General features: G+C 38.2%; 1 protein-coding gene across 3 annotated transcripts in view; it reads left to right on the top strand.

Moving 5' to 3' along the window:
- The window catches only part of KIAA1958 (KIAA1958 ortholog), a 161011-nt gene that overhangs the window by 129777 nt on the left and 11852 nt on the right, over nt 1-19382 (top strand). For all 3 annotated transcript variants that reach the window (XR_009251476.1, XM_058694511.1, XM_058694512.1), the window contains one exon: nt 9678-9850. Coding sequence is in view for 2 of the 3 variants with exons in the window: in XM_058694511.1 (XP_058550494.1) it covers nt 9678-9850 (173 nt within the window). In the remaining variant the exon portion in view is untranslated. The remainder of the gene's footprint in view (nt 1-9677; nt 9851-19382) is intronic.

Raw genomic sequence — 19382 nt, 5'->3', positions numbered from 1 at the left:
CAGGTCATGATATCGCTGTTTTTGAGTTTGAGCCCTGCATTGGGCTCTGTGCTGATAGCTGGGAGCCTGGAGCCTGCTTCCGATTCTGTGTCTCCCTCTCTCTCTGTCCCTCCCCTGCTTGTGCTCTGTCTCTCTCTGTCTCTCAAAATGAATAAATGTAAAAAAAAATTTTTTTTAATAAAAAAAAACATTAAAAACAATTTTTTAAAATATGTAGATACCCCAAAGTCATAACAATGGTCTCCTATGTTTTTTTTCTAGAAGCTTTATTGTTTAACCATTCATATTTAGGTCATAATCCATTTGGAATTGTTGTTTGTGGTGTGAAATAGGCATTCAGTTGACTCATATTATGTAAGGATTTTTGTGTGTTTATGGGCTGTGTTGGCTTGTAATTTTCTTTTATTGTATTGTTCTTGTCATATTTTTAATAGAAAAGTTATGCTGCCCTATAAAAGAAAATGAGTATTATTCTCTCATTTTCTGTCACTAGCAGAGTTTTTAGATTTAGCATTATGTATTCCTTAAACGTTAAAAGAATTTGCTAGTGAAATCCGTCTGAACCTGAAGGGTTTTTTGTGTTATTTTAATTTTTAAAAATGTTTTATTTATTTTTGAGAGTGAGAGAGACAGAGTACTAGCAGGGGAGGGGCAGAGACAGAGGGAGACAGATTCTGAAGCAGGCTCCAGGCTCTGAGCTGTCAGCACAGAGCCCAACACAGGACTTGGACCTGTGAACAGCGACATCATGACCTGAAGTCAGATGCCTAACTGACTGAGCCACCCAGGCACCCCTTTTTTGTGATATTTTAAATTATAGAGTCAATTTCTTTAATGGGTGTAGTACTATTTAAATTTTACATTTCTTGTTCAGTTTTAGTAAGTTGTGGCTTTTCTAGATATTTGTGCATTTTGTCCGAATTTTCAAATTTATTGGCATCAAATTGTTCATAATATCTTTTTACTGTCTTTTTAATATCTGTAGGATCTGTAGTGATAACACCTGTTTCATTCTTGCTATAGCAATTTGTGCCTTCTCTCATTTTTCATACCAGTTTATTAATTTTGTTAGTCTTTTCCAATCTTTTTGGCATTATTTTTTTAATTGTAAATTTCCTATTTCATTGATTTCTAATATATGTATTTTTACCTTCTTTCTACTTCTTTGAGTATATATGTTATTCTTTTTATAATTTCCAAGTACAGTTGATATTCAACCTTTCTTCCTTCCTAATCTCTGCGTTCAATGCTATCATTTTCTCTATAGGTACTGCAAAAAGTGCATCTCACAACTTTGACATGTATATTATTGTTATCATTCAGTTTGAAATATTTTCTAATTCCCATTGAGTTTTTTTCCATTCATCAGGGGTTTATTTAAAAGCATAATATTGCTTAATTGTCAAAAGTTATCTTCTTGTAATTGATTTATATTTTAATTTTGCTGATATTCTGCATGATTTAATCCTTTGGAATGTTGAAATTGGCTTTAGGTCCTAGCATTTCTATTTTGGTAAAAGTGCCATGTATCTTTGAAAAGAATGTGTTTTCTGAAGTTGTTAGATATGTTGCTCTTTGTGTATCAATTAAGTACAGTTTGATACTTGCATTGTTTAAGTCTTCTATATCTTTACTCTTTTCTGTGTGTGCTTGTTTTGTTGAGTATGGAAAAGGATATATTAAAATGTTAGTTGTAGATTTGCCTATATCTTTTTAAAATTCTTACAACTTTAGCTTTTTATATTTTGCAGCTATGTGATTAGATCTATAGAAATTTAGGATTGTTATATCTTTCTGTTGAATTTTATAACATTTCTCTTTAGGGGCGCCTGGGTGGCTCAGTCAGTTAAGTGTCTGATTCTTGATTTAGGCTCAGGTCATGATCTCACAGTTTGTGAGTATGAGTCCTGTGTCAGGCTTGCGCTGACAGTGTGGAGCTGGCTTGGGTTCTCTCTCTCCTTCTCTCTCTGCCTCTCCCCTGCAGGTGTGCATTCTCCCACTCTCAAATAAATAAACCTAAAAAAAGGTCTCTTTATTTTTTAGTAATACTTCTTGCCTTAAAGTCTGTTTTGTCTGATAGATAGCTATACCAGCCTTCTTTTCTTTATTGTTTATATGGTATATCTTTTTTTCATCCTTTTGCTTTCAACCTTTCTACCCCGTTTATTCCGATGTGTAAGGGACACGTAGCTGAGTTTTGTTTATCCAGACTGACATCACTTATCTTTTAATTGAAATATTGATCCTGTAATAATTGATACTTTTAGGTGTAAATATATCCTAGGAGTACCTGGGTCGCTAGGTTGGTTAAGCATCCAACCCTTGATATGAGCTCAAGTCATGATCTCACAGTTTGTGAGTTTGAGCCCTGTATCAGGTTCTGCACTGACAGTGCAGAGCCTGCTTGGGATTCTCTCTCCCCCTCTCTGCCTCTCCTGTGCACGCGCTCTCTCAATGTCTCTCTTTGTTTCTCAAAATAAATAAATAAATAGATAAATAGATAAAAGTAAATATATCCTACATTTTTTTGCTTTGTCTTATCTATTCTTTGTGCCTTGTTTTTGATTAAGCAAGTTTTTTTTTGTTATTCCCATCTTCCTCCCCTATCAACTTATACATTCTTTCAATATTCTTGTAGTGGTTACCATGGAGATTAAAATATGCATCCTTGCACTGTTAAGGTCTACTTTAAATTAGTGTTTTCATCATTTTCTGGATAATACAAAGACCTTTCAACACTAGCTCCAGTTACTGTCTTCTGTGCTGTTGTAATGAATATTAATTCTACATGCATTTAAAGCCCAAGACACCATTAGTATTGTTTTAAACAGCTGCATTCATTTAGATTCACCTACATATTCAATCTTTCCAGTATTCTTTATTTTTTGCTATATCAATGTGCTTACATCCTGATCACTTCCTTTGCCTGAAAAACTCCCTTTATTATCACTTAATATTTGACTGCTGATAACAAAGACATTCATTATTTTGTATGACTTCCTCTGTATGTCACCTTTATTTTTGAAGGATGCTTTGCTTAGTATGAATTCTACACTTGTAGCAGTTTTCTTTCAGCATGTTAAAGATGATCATCTGTCTCCTGGCTTCCATCATACCAGTTGAAAAACCAATCAATCTGTTGTTGCTCCATTGAAGGTAATTTGTACTTTTCCTCCAGTTTCTTTTAAGATTTTCTCCTTGTCTTTTATCTGCTCAACTTATAACACCTTGCACTGGGCCATCCTCCCAACCACAGATCCCTTTCTCACTGCACTCAAATCCTGACATCCAATGCTGGTAAGCCCTCCTGCATGGAAAGCTCTCATCACACTTCTTGGGCTGTGATAACTGGCACCAGGCCACTCCCATGCAGGGAAGCCCTACTCACTCCAGCAAGACTCTAACTTTTCACATAGGGCTTTTTCCCATATCTCCCGCTGCTGTGTGGGTGTCCTTAGTCTGCTCAGACAGTCACACCACATACCTGGATACCCCTGCATGAGATGTTTTTTCCCTCTGAGTTCAGGATCTGTTGTCTCCCCACTGAAACATATTTCTTGCCCCAGCTTCCTACACCCTTCACTGGGTAGTTCTATGCAGGTGTCCTCTTTACCCTTTCAGGCTTCATGCCTCACTGTAAGCCACCACAGTCCCTTCAACATACACATACTCCAGTACAGGTGTCTACTTTGCTCTGCCACACCAACAGCTTTGAAACTGAGTAGTTCAGGAAGAAAAGGGAAACAGATGAAGGAAAGAGGACGAAGAGAAAGAAGGAAGAGGATTTTGTAAGTTCCATTTTGCTAATAGATTTTAATGCTCTAGTAAAATTCTCTACCTTTTCCTTATTTTCTTGAACATATTAAACTTACTTGAAAGTCCATGTCTGACAACTCCAGTAATCTGGATAATCATGTCTGATTTTTCTCTTGTTTTTCATTCATTTGGCCTTATTTTATACTATGTCTGTTAACTTGTTATGAATGATGGCCATTTTGTATGAAAGCTTGCTGAAGATGTTATCCTTCCTCCAGAGAGGATTTAAATTTCTGCTAGCTAGCAAATAAGGTAGGCAGATCACCTTAACCCAGGTGAGACTGTCCTACAGGTCTTCCTTGACTTACAGTGAGGTTATATCTTGATAAACCCATCATAAGTTAAAAATGTTTTCGGTAGAAAATGCATTTAATACGCCTAACCTAGTGAACATCTCTGCCTAGCCTAACCCTCCATGTGCTCAAAACACTGACATTAGCCTACAGTTGGGAAAAATCATCTAACACAAAGCCTGTTTTATAGTAAAGTGTTGAATATCTCATGTAATTTACTGAATACTGTACTGAAAGTGAAAGACAGAATGGTCATATGGGTACAGAATGATTATGAGAGTATCGGTTGTTTACCCTTATCATGTGGCTGACTGGGAGCTGCAGCTGGCCACCCTTGCCCTGCATTGTGAGAGAGCATCTTACCACATATTGCTTAGCCCAGGAAAAGATCAAAATTCAAATTCTGAAGTACAGTTTCTACTGAATGGCTATTACTTTTGCATCATTATAAAGTCGAACCATAGTAAGTCAGGGACCATCTGTATTTCGTTTCTCTTATTCTTACAGTTAAGCCCTTCCTGGGTCTCAAATGAAAGTCTGTATTGTTACCAAGTTTTTTATGCCTTGGAAGGCCCTGGATTACTATTCTTGACTCTCAGTGCCATGAGGTTTCCTCTTAGTGATTTCTCCTTTCTACTTGGTTTTTTTTGCATCTTACCCCTGTGTGTTTAGCTTAGGAATCAGCAATTCCTAGAAGGAAAATTGCATGCAGAATGTTGGCTTACTTTTCCATGGTTCCCTTCCTCCAGGTTCTCCAACTCTCAAGTACTGGCTGCTTGTTAGCCCTGTACTTCAATATTTGTGTACTTGTTTCCCTAGGATTGCTGTAGACTGCAGGCTGCTTGTTTGTTTGGGTTCTATGACCTGCACTGCAACCCTTCAGATGACTGAAGAGGAAAACATGGCAATCAATGCAGGACTCCCCTCTGTGCATTTCCCTTCTCACCAGGATGTTTGCTCCTTGAGTTCCAGTTACTGTGGTTGTTTTCCAGGGCATTGTATCTAGCTTTATTCTCAGCAGGAAAGATAGTGTAATACCAGCTGCTTCATGATAGCCCTAAGTGGAAGTCCTCCTGCCATCATTTTTGAGTTTTCTTTTCTTCTGTTAACTTGTTCTTCATGCTTTGTCTTTCACGATTGAAAATGTCTTTATTTTGCCCTAGCACTTGAATGGTACCTTAGGTAGGTAATAGAATTATTCATTTCTTAGCCTTTTCCTCTTACAACTCTGAGAAGACAGAGTCATTATATTGTAGCATGGGGTGTCACAGATGAGAAATCTGATTCATGTTACTGTTAATGGCTCCCCGCTACCCCTCTTAGTAGAAAGATCACAGAATTTTCTTTTTGTTCATAGACCTTGGAAATTTCACTAAGATATGTTTATATATGTGTCTTCTTCAGTATGTCTGTTTGACAGTTCATGAGCTTTAACATCCTAAAGATTAAAATCTCTTTGATTAATGGAACTTTTCATATATTATTTCTTTGACTATTTATTGTATTCTATCTTCTCAATTTTTTCTTTTGAACTCTTATCAGATGGATTCTGAATCTTCTGTATCAGTCTCCCACCCCTCTTAACCCACCCTCATAATTTAAAAACTGTTATGATTTTGCTTGCCCTTCAGGGGAAATTCCTTCCATATCACTAATTTGTCTTTTAGCAGTGTTCATTCAAATACACAGTTCTTTTTTTTTTTTTAATTTTTTTTTTTTAACATTTTATTTATTTTTGAGACAGAGAGAGAGAGAGCATGAACAGGGGAGGGTCAGAGAAAGAGGGAGACACAGAATCTGAAACAGGCTCCAGGCTCTGAGCTGTCAGCACAGAGGCCGACGCGGGGCTCGAACCCACGGACTGTGAAATCATGACCCGAGCCGAAGTCGGACGCTCAACCGACTGAGCCACCCAGGCGCCCCAAATACACAGTTCTTCTATCACATATTTTTAAAATATTATTTTGTCAATCATTTTCAATTTCTACGGTCTTTCTTGTTCTCCTATTTTTTCTTTTCCAATGAAAGCTGTCATTGTCTTAAGGATGCATTATGCTCTCAGGTTTATGTAATGATACATTTGTGATCTTTTAAACTTTTTCTTTGGTTTTCTGAATTAACACTGCGGGAGAGTGGGAATGTGGATCCCGTTGATCTGCTTGTGAAACTTGGTTACTTTCATGCTACTGGTTTTCCCCAGTTGCCAAGTAATGCTTGTGTGCTCACATTTTAAAATGAAAGTCTAGATGTATCATTGCTGCCAGCTCACAGGGATTTCCTTAGACATTGTTAAGTGTTCCTGTTTGATATATCTGGACAGAGCTCACTTTTGCAGCTAATAGTTGAACACAGGGTTTTGCAAGTGGACTTCACCCAGCTATAATGAATGGACAAAGAAGTCCCATGAATAGGCGTCCCTTCAGGGTGTATAAGCTGAAAGCAAGCTGGGAAGCCAGGAACTTGCAAATGTAGACACAGGGAAGGTGCTACCTAAGACAGGGCATGCATGCATTCAGGGATTTTTTGCTTTTTTGCAGTTGCTTTTTGTTTTTCCTTCCCTGTGTCCAGTGGGGCTGCCTCAGGTTTCCCGAGGCAAGGCCCCTTCTCTCTCTGACTCTGAGGATAGTCTTTCACAGTGATTTCCCTCACATTACACACTGTGCTTGCCAACATCTATGCTGTACACGATGTATGTGGTAGCCACGCGTAGAGAGCCAGGGCAGTTGTTCAGATCTGGCCGTCCTTAGAGTGAGTACCTGACCCCATGGCCCACTCCCCCTCCAATGGCCAGCTCTCCCTAGCTTTGAGCTCAGAGTTTGCCTATTCTCCAATGGAAGGAGAATTCAAATCCTTCTTTAGTGGTCCCCTCTTTGTTCCGTATTCAGTTATAAGTTCTTACTTTTGTTTGTTTCTCCATCATACGGTCTCCTAAAAATGCCCTCGACGCCATAGCTCTGCCACTTCTACTCAGAATTTTCAAAGAGCAGCTTATTAAGTAAGTTTAATTTAATCCTTAAATACACTTATGAAAGAAACATATATGTCATTTAATCATTTTCACACAATTTATTTCCCTTTATGTAACCATACAAGCATTCTTTACTGTTTCTGTATGTACTAGGATTTTGTTTTCCATTTTCAGTATACGGTCTCTATCCTATGATAAAAATGAAATTATTTAAAGCCATGTAATTTTTTCATGTAATAATTAAACCTCCTATCTTGCAGTGTGACTTTTTTCTGCTCCTGTACTGTACTGAAATGATAGGGACTGGGCTGTGTTGCAAATACATCCTGTGTTCTGGTTACTAACAATAAATAAATAAATAAATAAATAAATAAATAAATAAACAAACAGGGGCACCAGGGTGGCTCAGTCAGTTAAGCATCCGACTTTGGCTCAGGTCATGATCTTGCGGTTCATGGGTTCGAGCCCTGCATTAGGCTCTCGGCTGTCAGCTCAGAGCCTGGAGCCTGCTTCTGATTCTGTGTCTTCCTCTCCCTCTCTGCCCCTCCCCTGCTCACGCTCTGTATCTCTCTGTCTCTCAAAAATAAATAAACACTAAAAAAATAATAATAAACATAGTGAAACTGTAGTGGTTGTGTAAATAAATCGGACTTAGTTCTCCTCACTGAAGGCTAATACGAGTATATGTTGGGGGCCAGGATATGCTTTTCATAAGTGGCTAATATCTAAATTGTATTCTGTACTGGGAACTTTATCTGTGTAGTACATGCTGCCTTTGCTGTGGCAGCCAGAGCACAGAGTCAGTGGGATCCAGGTCCATACCCTAGCTCTGGCACTTGCTAACTCCATGACTTGGGACAGCCCAGGGTCTGGCACAGAGAGGGCACCTTGGTAAATATTGGATGAGTGATGTATGAAGTTACTAAATGTATGAGGTGACTTAGTTTCCTTATCTGTAAAATAAGTATAACAACACAATTGCTTAGTGATTACAGATCATTTATATAACTCTTGGCATATAGTAAGCATTCAATTAATACTAGATGTAATAGTAATAAATTTTGTGCTAGAATCCTTTCATTAATATCAAGCAAGGCCCAAAAACAATATGAATGATTTCAGTTTATGAGGGTGGTGAGAAGAATATGCTTACATGATTCAGTCACTTTGGATAACATTTCTAGCACTGTTTCTTCCTCTCTTGCTAAAAGCATCTATTAAAGTAGATTATGTGTTCAGCAGTTCAACAGCAAACTCAAAGGGTGAAGAACACAGTCTTAAGGAGCAATACAAACCAACTGGAGATCTTCTGGACACAATTACATCACAGTTCTAAGGAATAATAAAGCAAATGTGAGACACATACTGGAGAGAATAAGGAGTTGGGTTCATGTGAAGAAGGTTATGTAGAAGTGAGCTTGGAATTAGAAATGGGAGAAAAGACACTATTTGGCACGAAGACCATGGGGAGATTTCTTGGCTTCGGGTAGGGAAGGTTGGTGTGGTGTCCTGGGCTCAAGTGGATGCTGGGGATAGCAGGAGCTGGTGGTTGGGAGTTCCTCAGTGGGAACAGTGAAAGGTGAGGTGAGTTAGGCAAAATGGAACCAATCTGCAGATCACCTTGGTAATTGCACTAACTTTCCATTTTGCTGTTTCTCAGCCTCTTAGCACCTTGTTTGAACATAGAAACATTCCAAAGAGGATCAGAACCATTAGATAAACTACAGGTTGGCATTGCTTTCATTTTAAGGTGGTCTACCTTGATTTTTTTTTTCTATTCAAAGACAACAGTTTAAACAATTTAAGCTTGGTTTTAGTAGATCACAGAGTATAAAGAAAGGTCTAATGGTTATGGACTTGATTATCTCTTTGGTAGCCAACAATTAAAGTGGACACCTTGAGGAAGACCAGTTTCATCTGACATAGTTTGACAATTGCAATTTAAAATCTGTTCCTTCTCCTCTGAGATGCTGTGAGGCCCTCTGGCAGTTATCTCTTCTTTCCCCTAAAGTTATTCTCACTTTACCTTCTTTTCTGATTCTAAGGTAGCTGATGGATTGTGGAGTCAGGGTTTAAATATCTCTTTGTTCATTTGTGAAAAGAATTAAAGAACTATGCCAACACCATTTAATTCAAGGTTGTCCAGGATGGCACATAAGACACTATATTACAGAGAAATAACGACTCTACCTGCACTGAGGGTCAAGAGAAAGGATGTGTAACTTGCCTTCCCTTACTTCCTTCTATTTTGTTGTTGTTGTTCATATGAATGCCTTTTTTTCTTTCCAGTGAAAATTTTAGCTAGAACATTCTTTGTTTTTCTGCATTCATTTTTTTCTTTCTGTTACTGGAATGCCTGCATTGGTGTATCAGTTGATATATATGGCAAAAATACTAGGGCCAAAGGCAAGTTTACTGCCTTAATTCTATGCTAGAAATATTGTTCCCTACTTTATTTATTCTAATACGTCTACTTCATAGAAATTTCATTTTTAAAGTGTTACCTCTTAGATTTGTTATTGAACGTGATCCCAAGATATAATTCTCTAAAGAAAGGAATGGCAAATTATTTTAATGCCTTTTGTTGTTTTTGTTTCTAGCCTATTCTACTAAGCTCAACAAATTTCCTGTATTTAATATTAATGATGACTTGAATGATCTGTGTACCAGTGCCGTGAGCCCAAATACTACCAAAGCCACGCGGTATGCCCTGAATGTGTGGCGATATTGGTGCATGACCAACGGGCTCAAAGATCACACAGACATCACCAAGGTAAGAAACTCTTGAGTATACTTCTTCTTTCAGCCAGCTTCACAGCTTCCGAGTGCCAGGCATTGTGTTAAGCATTGTGGGGAACACCAAACACTTGCTTTTTGCTTAAGGAAGCTTGGGAAGAACATGAAATCGAAAGAAAAAAATGCACAGTACAAAGCAGAATTTAGTAAGTGTTCTGTGAATTTACAGGTCAGAAATGCCAAAAAAACAATTCAGGCGGATAAATTAATTTCAGTCTGATGAGACTAGTGAAGGAGTTGATAGTTAAAGCTGTGTTTTGAAGGAGAGTTGGAATTTCACTAGAATTAGATGAAGAAGAGTCTTTTAGGCTGAGTGACATGAGAAAGAAAGAAAAAGATTTGGAGGATAGACTTCGCGTATGGGGATAGTGGACTCTAAAACAAGATTTTGATAAACCTTTAAATGCCAAACTAAAATCTTATGAATATTGGGATGCCCTTGAAGTTTTGTTTTGTTTTTGTTTTAAGGAGTGAGTTTATCTGAAGGATTATTGCAGTGGCAACTGGGAAGAGACTGTCACAAGAGGGAAATGCTGTGACTGTACGATCTAAAGGGTTAGGCTAAAGGAAAATCACTGAAGTTTCCTTAACAGGGAATAACATAATGAAAGAGATATTTGGGAAAAATTAATTGGAAGTGATAAACAAAAATTTATTTAGTATCCTTGGTCCTCAATTTCCCTAGTTGTAAAATGAGCTCTTAAAACTTACTCTTCCAACTTGAAACGTTTGAGATTTGTGAATGTGAAGGAAACATTTTTGGACATATAGAGACAGAAGAGAAAGGCGTGTTTTGATTTGGATATACTGAGTCTAAATCAGACAGCTATCCAGATGGACATGTCCAATAAACAGTTGGGAATGTGGGAATTAAAACGTGGGAGAAAAGGGGGCACCTGGCTGGCTCAGTCAGTAGAGTATATAACTCTTGATCTCGGGGTCATGAGTTCAATCTCCACATTGGGCCTAGAGCTTACTTAAAAAATTAAATTAAAAAAAATACACACACACACACATGCACGCACACAAACAAACATGGGAGAGATGTTAAAGCTGGAAGTATAGATTTAAAGGTCTTGCACACAGAGGTCATAACTGAAGCCCAAGGCCGGTGACATCTCCAAGTTCAGATATTGTGTTTAGGGCACCAACAATAGATGAAATAAGAAATCCAGGTTTCTACTTCTTTATTTTTTAATGCTTATTTATTTATTTTGAGAGAGAGAAAGAGAGCAAGATTGTGTGTGCACAGGGGAGGGGCAGAGAGAATCCCAAGTGGGCTCTATGTTGTCAGTGCAGAGCCCAGCGTGAGGCTCCATCTCACAAACCATGAGATCATGACCTGAGCTGAGATGAATAGTCGGTCGATTAACTGCCTGAGCCACCCAGGCACCCCTCCAGGTTTCTACTTCTGACAGCATGGTGCTATAGATACTGTGAGGGGCCTTTCTGCTCTACTTGCAAAAAGGAGAGGAAACATCCACAGTGTGCATGTGCACATGCACACACTCGGACACACACACACACACACACACACACACACACACACACACACAAGACAGCTGGAACTGGAGCAGTGAGCAGTGAGCAGTAGCACATATGAAAGGCAGGGTTCTCCTGAGGGTTTAGATGTATAACATCATTAAGGAAGAGAAGAGACAGATACATCACTGAAGAATCCTGGATTTAGGAGAGGACACTGAAAGGAGCCTTAAGAGGTTCTAGGCCCTACATTTGTCTCCTCACCGAGTCATATGCTAATAATCTTTGAAGTGAAACACCCAAAAGGTAGGGGTTTAGTTTTTTTGCAGATTAAAGTCAGCTAAATATGTGTTCATTAATAAAGGTTAGGGGGAGGAGGGGTGCCTAGGTGGCTCAGTCAGTTAAGCAACCAACTTCTTCTTAGGGCATGATCTCACAGTTCATGGGTTCGAGCTCCACAGTGGGCTCTATGCTGACAGCAGAGAGCCTGCTTTAGATTCTCTGTCTCCCTCTCTTTTTGCCACTCCCTGTCTCACACTCCCTCTGTCAAAAATAAGCAGTTAAAAAAAAACAAAAACAAAACACCAGCCACTCAAGGAAACAGATCACTATGGATGAGGTTGCATAGACACAGCAAGCAATAGATTTAGACACCAAGGACTTTAGGCAGTAGATTATAGACTAATATATATGAAATATTTACAGAAATGATAAGAATTATAAAAATGAGCAAGCAACAACATACTAATCAAAATAATCCAGCAGATTTGAAAATAACGAAAAATTTCCACTTGTGGCCATAAGAGGAAAAGGGCCCAAAATTATCCACCTGCTATAACAACCAGAAAACTGAGCACAATATGTGCAACAAAGTGTTTTCAACAGAACAGATAGCAACAAATCCTTTAGAGAAAGGTAACAAATGAGAGTACTGAGAAAGGTCTTGTATCAGATGTAGAGAATAGTTCGCTCCAGACCAAGCTCTGTTCTAATCCCACCCAACAAATCTTAAAAGCTAGACCCAGGTGCATGAAAAGGTGCTAGCATCACTAATCATCAGGGAAATGCAAATCAAAACCACAATGAGATACCACCTCATACCTGTCAGAATGGCTAATATCAAAAAGACAGGAAATAACAGGTGTTAGTGAGAATGTGGAAAGGGAACCCTTGTGCTTTATTGTTGGAATGTAAATTAGTGTAGCCACTATGGGAAACAGAATAGAGGTTCCTCAAGACATTAAAAATGGAATTACCATATGATCCATCAATTCCACTTCCGGGTATCTGAAGGAAACAAAAACAAAAAGATTTAGGCACCCTCATGTTCATTGCACCATTATTTACAATAGCCGAGACATGGAAGCAACCTAAGTGTCCATCAATGGATGAATGGATAAAAAAAAAATGTGGTGCATATATACACAATGGGATATTACTCAGCTATAAAAAAGAAGGAAATCCTGTCATTTGCAACAACATGAATGGACCCAGAGGGCATTATGCTAGGTGAAGTAAGTCAGACAGAGAAAGACAAATGCCTTAAGATCTCACTTATATGTGGAATCTAAAAGCAAAACAAAACAACAACAACAACAACAACAACAACAACAACAACAACAAAACACCCAAACTCATAGACAAATAGAAAAGAATGTGTTTGCTGGAGGTGGTGGGGAGGGGCATTGGGAAGGAGAGTAAAATGGGGAAGGTGGTCAAAAGGTTTAAACTTCCAGTTATAAAATAAATAAGTTGTGGGAATATGATGTACAATTTGGTGACAATAGTTGATAACACTGTATTGTATATTTGAAAGTTGCTAAGAGAGTAGATCTTAAAAGTTCCCATTACAATACAAAAAATTTAACTATGTGTGATGATGGATGTTAGCTAGACTATGGTAATCATTTTTCAGTATATACAAACATTGAATCATTGTGTTGTACATCTGAAACTAATATAGTGTTATGTGTCATTTATATCACAATTTTTTAAGTAAAAAAAAAAAAGGCAAGACATAGAAGGATTGAATGATTTTTCAAGTAACTTAACTGTGTCCCAGAACAAAGCTTAAGAATATTTATAGGAACATAAATATATACAGAACCAAAGAAATAAAATTCACAATGTCTGTCAAAAATTATTGGACATGCAAAGAAGCAAGAACATACCCCTTAAAAGAATGAATCAATCAAAACCAACCCAGATCTAACAGATTTTAGAATTAGACAAGACATTAAACAGTTATCATAAAGAAGATAAGCAAAAAAAAAAAAAAAAAAAAAAAAGGTAAACAAATGGCCAATGAGCACATGAAAAAACACTCAACTTCATTAGACATCAAGGAAATGCAAATCAAAACCACATGAGATTCCATTTCACATCCAATAGAAAGACTATAATAATAACATTTGGTAAAAAGATAATAACAAGTGTTGGTGCAGATGTAGAGAAATTGGAAGCCTCTTACACTTCTGGTGGGAATATAAAATGGTATAGCTCCTTTGGAAACAATCTGGCATTTCCCCACAAGTTTTTGAACATAGAGTTACTCTTTCACCCAGCAATTCCACTCCTATGCATATATCCAGAAAATTAAAAACATATATATCTGTGAAAAATCTGAGTTCAAGCATACTTTTTGTAGCCTTATTCACAATAGCCAAAACGTAGGAGTAACCCAAATGGCATGAGCAGATGAATAGATAAAATGTGGCATATCCATACGATGGAATATTATTTGGCAATAAAGAGAAGTGAAGTACTGACAGATGCTTATAGCGTGAATGAACCTAGAAAATGTTATACTAACTGAAAAAAGTCAGAAACAAAAGGACAAGTATGTATTATTCCATTTATGTAAGATATCTAGAAGAAGCAAGGTCATAAAGATGGAAGGTATGATAGAGGTTACCCGGGGCTGGGGGAGGAGGAAGTGTGGAGTTATTGTCGAATGAGTACAGTTTGGAATGATGAAGAAGTTCTGGAAATGAATAGTGGTAGTGTTGTGCAATGTTACAAATGTACTTAATGCCACTGCATTGTATAATTATATATGGTTAAGATGGTAAATGTTGTATGTATTTTACCATAATAAAAAATCAGTAAAATATAACCACTTCACCTTTATTAATAATTTTAAAATTCACTGTTCTCACATACCCCATCGCAATTTCTTCATCCCTACTAAACTTTTCTAGGCTCAAGGGTCTTGTCTTTTAAACTTTGTGAAGCCACTATGAAGACAGTTGTCTCTTACTGGGAACCTTTACATTTCCATGCAGGAATCCCTGAAAAGAACCTAATTTCTCCACACTCTCTAAGGATTAGATAAGTTTTGCAACCCAGGTGAAGAAAATGTCCCATCTGTCTGGTACAGTGTGCCTTATCACCCCTGCGCTGGTATTTCTTAGTGTCCCCTGTGTTAGCTAGAGGAATAATGGGTGAGAAAGAAGATGTATTTCAGTCCTCTGTAATCTATTCACATGGGCCACTCAAAATAAACATTTTTAATAACTTAAGAAAGAGGCCAGTATCTTAAAGGATTAGCCAATATTTAATAAAAAGAAGGAATTGTGGCATCCAAAATCCATATTCTTTAGTCTCACCTTCTTGGTCTCAATGTGTGTGTATATATATGTATATATGTGCTTATTTTAAGCAAATTTGCTTATTTTAAGAGAGGGAGAGTGCACGCACATGCATGGGAGAGGGGGCAGAGAGACAGGCAGAAAGAATCCCAAGCAGCACAGAGCCCGACACGGTGATCAAACCCACAAATCGCAAGATCATGACCTGAGTTGGAATCAAGAGTCAGACACTCAGGCGATTGAGCCACCAAGGTACCCCAAGATATTTTTAATCTAGATGTGTCTTTAAAGATAGTTATAGCTGACAGCAGACAAGGTAGGTAACAGCTCTTGATCATGATTTGGTAACTGGTGAGCCTCAAATTTAGTTGTTTGTTCAAGGGAGAAAGCAAGGAGTCAAATCAGACTTCAAAATATCATCTAAATAAGTGGGGTGTACCCTCCAGTCTCACTCTGTTGCCTACTGTGTGAGTTTCACATAGTATTTTTCATGCAAGTTATTTTCACAGGTGTGATCTGATCCTCCCTGACCCATCTCCCTCAAGGTTGCTATTTCAGTGATCTAGACTCACTCATTGGAAAATAGAGCATCTTGAAGTTCCACACTTATCTTTCTGAATAAATTAAAATTTGGTAACTGCAAAAATGAAGTAAATTTTTGTTGTCAGCAATGGTTACTTCAGGATTCATTTTATTTTCCTAGAAGAGTACTTGTAGTTCATAAACATTTCTCCACTTTTTTCATCCTCCTAGGTAAGATTATCCACAGAGGGATTTGAGACATTCCCCAAAAGTAACAATATAAGTTGTATGACTTGACATTTCTCCAGGAATTGCTTTTGCTGTGGTTTTACTTTGTAATCTGTGGTATTCTATGTAAATCAAGAAAAACATTCTGCATCTTAAGTCAGTTTGGCTGTCCTGACTGTGAGGTAAATTCATTGACTTAACTGTGTTTATCAGTTCATTGTGGATCACTGATGTATTGCAGGTGTTCTGCTGTGTGTTGAAGACCTGGTCATGTATAAGATGTCATTCTTTTTTTTTTTTTTTTTTTTTAAAGGTATCAATTTTATTTATTTTTGGGACAGAGAGAGACAGAGCATGAACAGGGGAGGGGCAGAGAGAGAGGGAGACACAGAATCGGAAACAGGCTCCAGGCTCCGAGCCATCAGCCCAGAGCCTGACGCGGGGCTCGAACTCACGGACCGCGAGATCGTGACCTGGCTGAAGTCGGACGCTTAACCGACTGCGCCACCCAGGCGCCCCCTATAAGATGTCATTCTTGCCTTCAAGGAGCTCTCAGTCCATTTTGAGAAGCAGACATAAAAATAGATAAGAAGCTCTGAAATATGGAGAAGGCCATAATAAAAAATTAAATTAAGTGTTGTGGGATCCTAGGTGAGAGAGTAACTTTGCTTAGGGAAGCTGGAAAAGCCTTTATGTAGACAGCAGAATTTGAGCTAGATCTGAAATAAGAGAGATTTTCCAAATAGAGAAGGTTAGAAGAAAAAGGCATTCTGGACATAGGAAGTAGAGTGCAAAGACTTAGAGGCGTAAGAGTACCTGATGGTTCCTGTGAATGGCACAGAGTTCAGTGAGGCTGGAAAATAATATACAGAGAAAACAGCAGATTAGGCTAGAGAAATAGTATGTGTACCAGTTAATGATAGCTGCATAACAAACCACTCAAAAGCTTAGTGGCTTAAAGCAACATACATTTTATTTGCTCATGATTCTATGGGTTGTTCTTAGCTGGGTAGTTCTTCTACTGGTCACTTGGAGTATCTAACATGTGGGTGCAGGGTATTAGATGGGAGACAGCTTGTCTCTGCTTCACATGTTACATGGTCTAACTGGGCTTCCTCACTTGGTAACATTATGTACTAAGCTGATGAAAGCACAACCTGTTGGAACCTATAAGACCAAAGCAGATGAAAGCAGCATCTCTTGAGGCCTAAGTTTGGAATTCACACACAGTTAACTTTTGCCATGTTCTTTGGTCAAGAGAAGTCATGGCCAGCCCAGATTCCAAGGATGGGAAAAATAGATTCCACCCCTTGATGGGAGGAGCAGCATTGCAGAGAGGGGTGGGAACAGGGAGGGGAGCAGTTGTGGCTGTCTTTGCAACCAGTGTACCAGAGGGTGAAAGCAAATTATGTAAAGACTTGCTTACAAGGTGAACAGTTTGAAATTTAGTCTAAGGGCAACAGGAAGCTATCAGAGGTTGGTTGGTTTCTTGTCGTGTCTTGTGTTGTTTTTAAGTACTACAGGCAAAAGACTTTTTTCTCAACATCCCTTATTAAGGAGCCATTCCTCTAGTCCCATTTGTTACTGAAGAAGCCATCATGTTAGTACAACAGCCTACCTTTTGGTTGGATGTTTGGAACAGGAGTGGGCCAACCAGAATCCTTTCTTTAGATTTTTTTCTGTTGAAAATAAGAGTTGGAACATTGCCAGTACCTGAAGCTGTAAGATGCAAACCTTAGGGAGTGCTGGGGGGTTATGTTGTACGCTATATAAAGAAAGCCACTCTACACAGAGAAGCGGAGATGGGAGAAGAGTCCCGATGGTCTTGGAGACCACTAATGCTGACATCCCTGCTGAGGCTTGTTCAAATTTGGCTTATCTCTTGCAACCAAAGGAATCCCAACTAATACAAAGAGAGGTTAACACCTGCAAGTAGGGAGTTGCAAGTGACAACATAAAAATCTGAAACCAGTTAAGTTTGGGAGTCATAGTTGTTTTAACTGGTTTTTACTGGTATGTAAGAAAGCTGTTGCATTTTTATGTTTTGCATATAACTATCCCACTGATGGCTTTTCAGCTGAATCTCTTGGAAATTTCCTAGACCAACAATCAGATTATCAGAAAACAATTATATTTTTATCGTCTTCCTTTAGTATACACATATACATACACACACGTGTGTGTGTGTGTGTGTGTGTGTGTGTGTGTGTGTGTGTGTGTCATTTTTTTTCTTGTCTTGCCTGGTTGGCTAGGACCTCCAGAACAGTGTGTTATATAACAGTAATTATATTCAGCAAGCTCATCCTATTCCTGACATTATAAAAAAAAAATTTCTAACATTTCCATCGTAGGTATAATATTTATAGTTCTGGTCTGTAAAATACTCTTCATCATAGTAAGAGGATTGGATTTTTTTTCTTCCAATCTAAATTTAATTTGAATTCTTAAAAATTTCAAATGGAGGGGCGCCTGGGTGGCTCAGTTGGTTGGGCGTCTGACTTCGGCTCAGGTCATGTTCTCATGGTTCGTGGTTCGAGCCCTGTGTGGGGCTCTGTGCTGACAGCTCAGAGCCTGGAGCCTGCTTCGGATTCTGTGTCTCCCTCTCTCTGGCCCTCCCCCGCTCACGCTCTGTCTCTCTCTCTCAAAAATAAATAAACAAAAAAAAAAAAAGAAAATTTCAAATGGATATCATACTTTCAAGTCATTTTTCAGTACTCAGCAAGTCCATGTTACTTTCTCTATGAGTAAGTCAATGATATTAACATGTTTATTAAGACCGAATCATGTTTACACTCTGCAACAATCCCTACTTGTCTTGATGTAGTATTGCTTTCCTGCAGTTCTGAATCTGATTTTATAATAGAGGCAGCCCTTGTTTTCCATGGTACCATGTTAATTGCTGCTCGTGCATATCAGAGCCGTGTGTTGGAGCCTTGTTCTCGCTTTGCACGGTTCTAACATGCACACTTTAAACATGCCTTACTTTAACCTGGCACTGTGCAAAACAAACATTGTCTGTTTACCTTTATATTCATACACTTTTTATTATATATCTGCTAGATTTGGAGTAGAAAAAAATGAAGAAACTTTCTTTTTCCTATGCTCCAAAACTGTTTAAATGCAAAAGCTGAATAGACTCCATAAAGCCAACTCCTTAGGAGTGATATACATCCCTGACCATCATTCACCATATTTTGGGGGCTCTTCAGATCTTTTACCTCCTATTGAACTAACTTTGGTAATTTGCATTTTGCTAGAAAATTATTCAGGTTACCTAGATTTTCAAGTTAATATGTACAAAGTATATAATGTTCTTTCATATTATTGATTCATTTTCTATAGTTTACTGTCTTTCTCATTCCTAATGTTATTTAAATGTATATTTCCTTTCTTCTTCTTTCTCTTTCTTGCTGTCACAACCACTAGAAGTTTGTCAAAGTAGGTCTCTCCAAAGATTACATAGTTTCAATTTTTAAAATATGTTTATTTTTGAGAGGGAGAGAGAGTGAGCATGCAAGTGGGGGAGGGGCAGAGAAAGAGGGGAACAGAGGATCCAAAGTCTGCTTGATGCTGACAGCGGATAGCCCTTTGTGGGCTTGAACCCATGAACCATGAGATCATGACCTGAGCTCAGTGGCTTGACCGACTGAGCCACCCAGTTACCTCATATTTTCATTTTTTAAGCTT

This window comes from Neofelis nebulosa, chromosome 12 (genome assembly GCF_028018385.1).
Source record: "Neofelis nebulosa isolate mNeoNeb1 chromosome 12, mNeoNeb1.pri, whole genome shotgun sequence".
In the NCBI taxonomy this organism is placed as follows: domain Eukaryota; kingdom Metazoa; phylum Chordata; class Mammalia; order Carnivora; family Felidae; genus Neofelis; species Neofelis nebulosa.
This window is presented reverse-complemented; position numbering and strand designations above follow the sequence as displayed.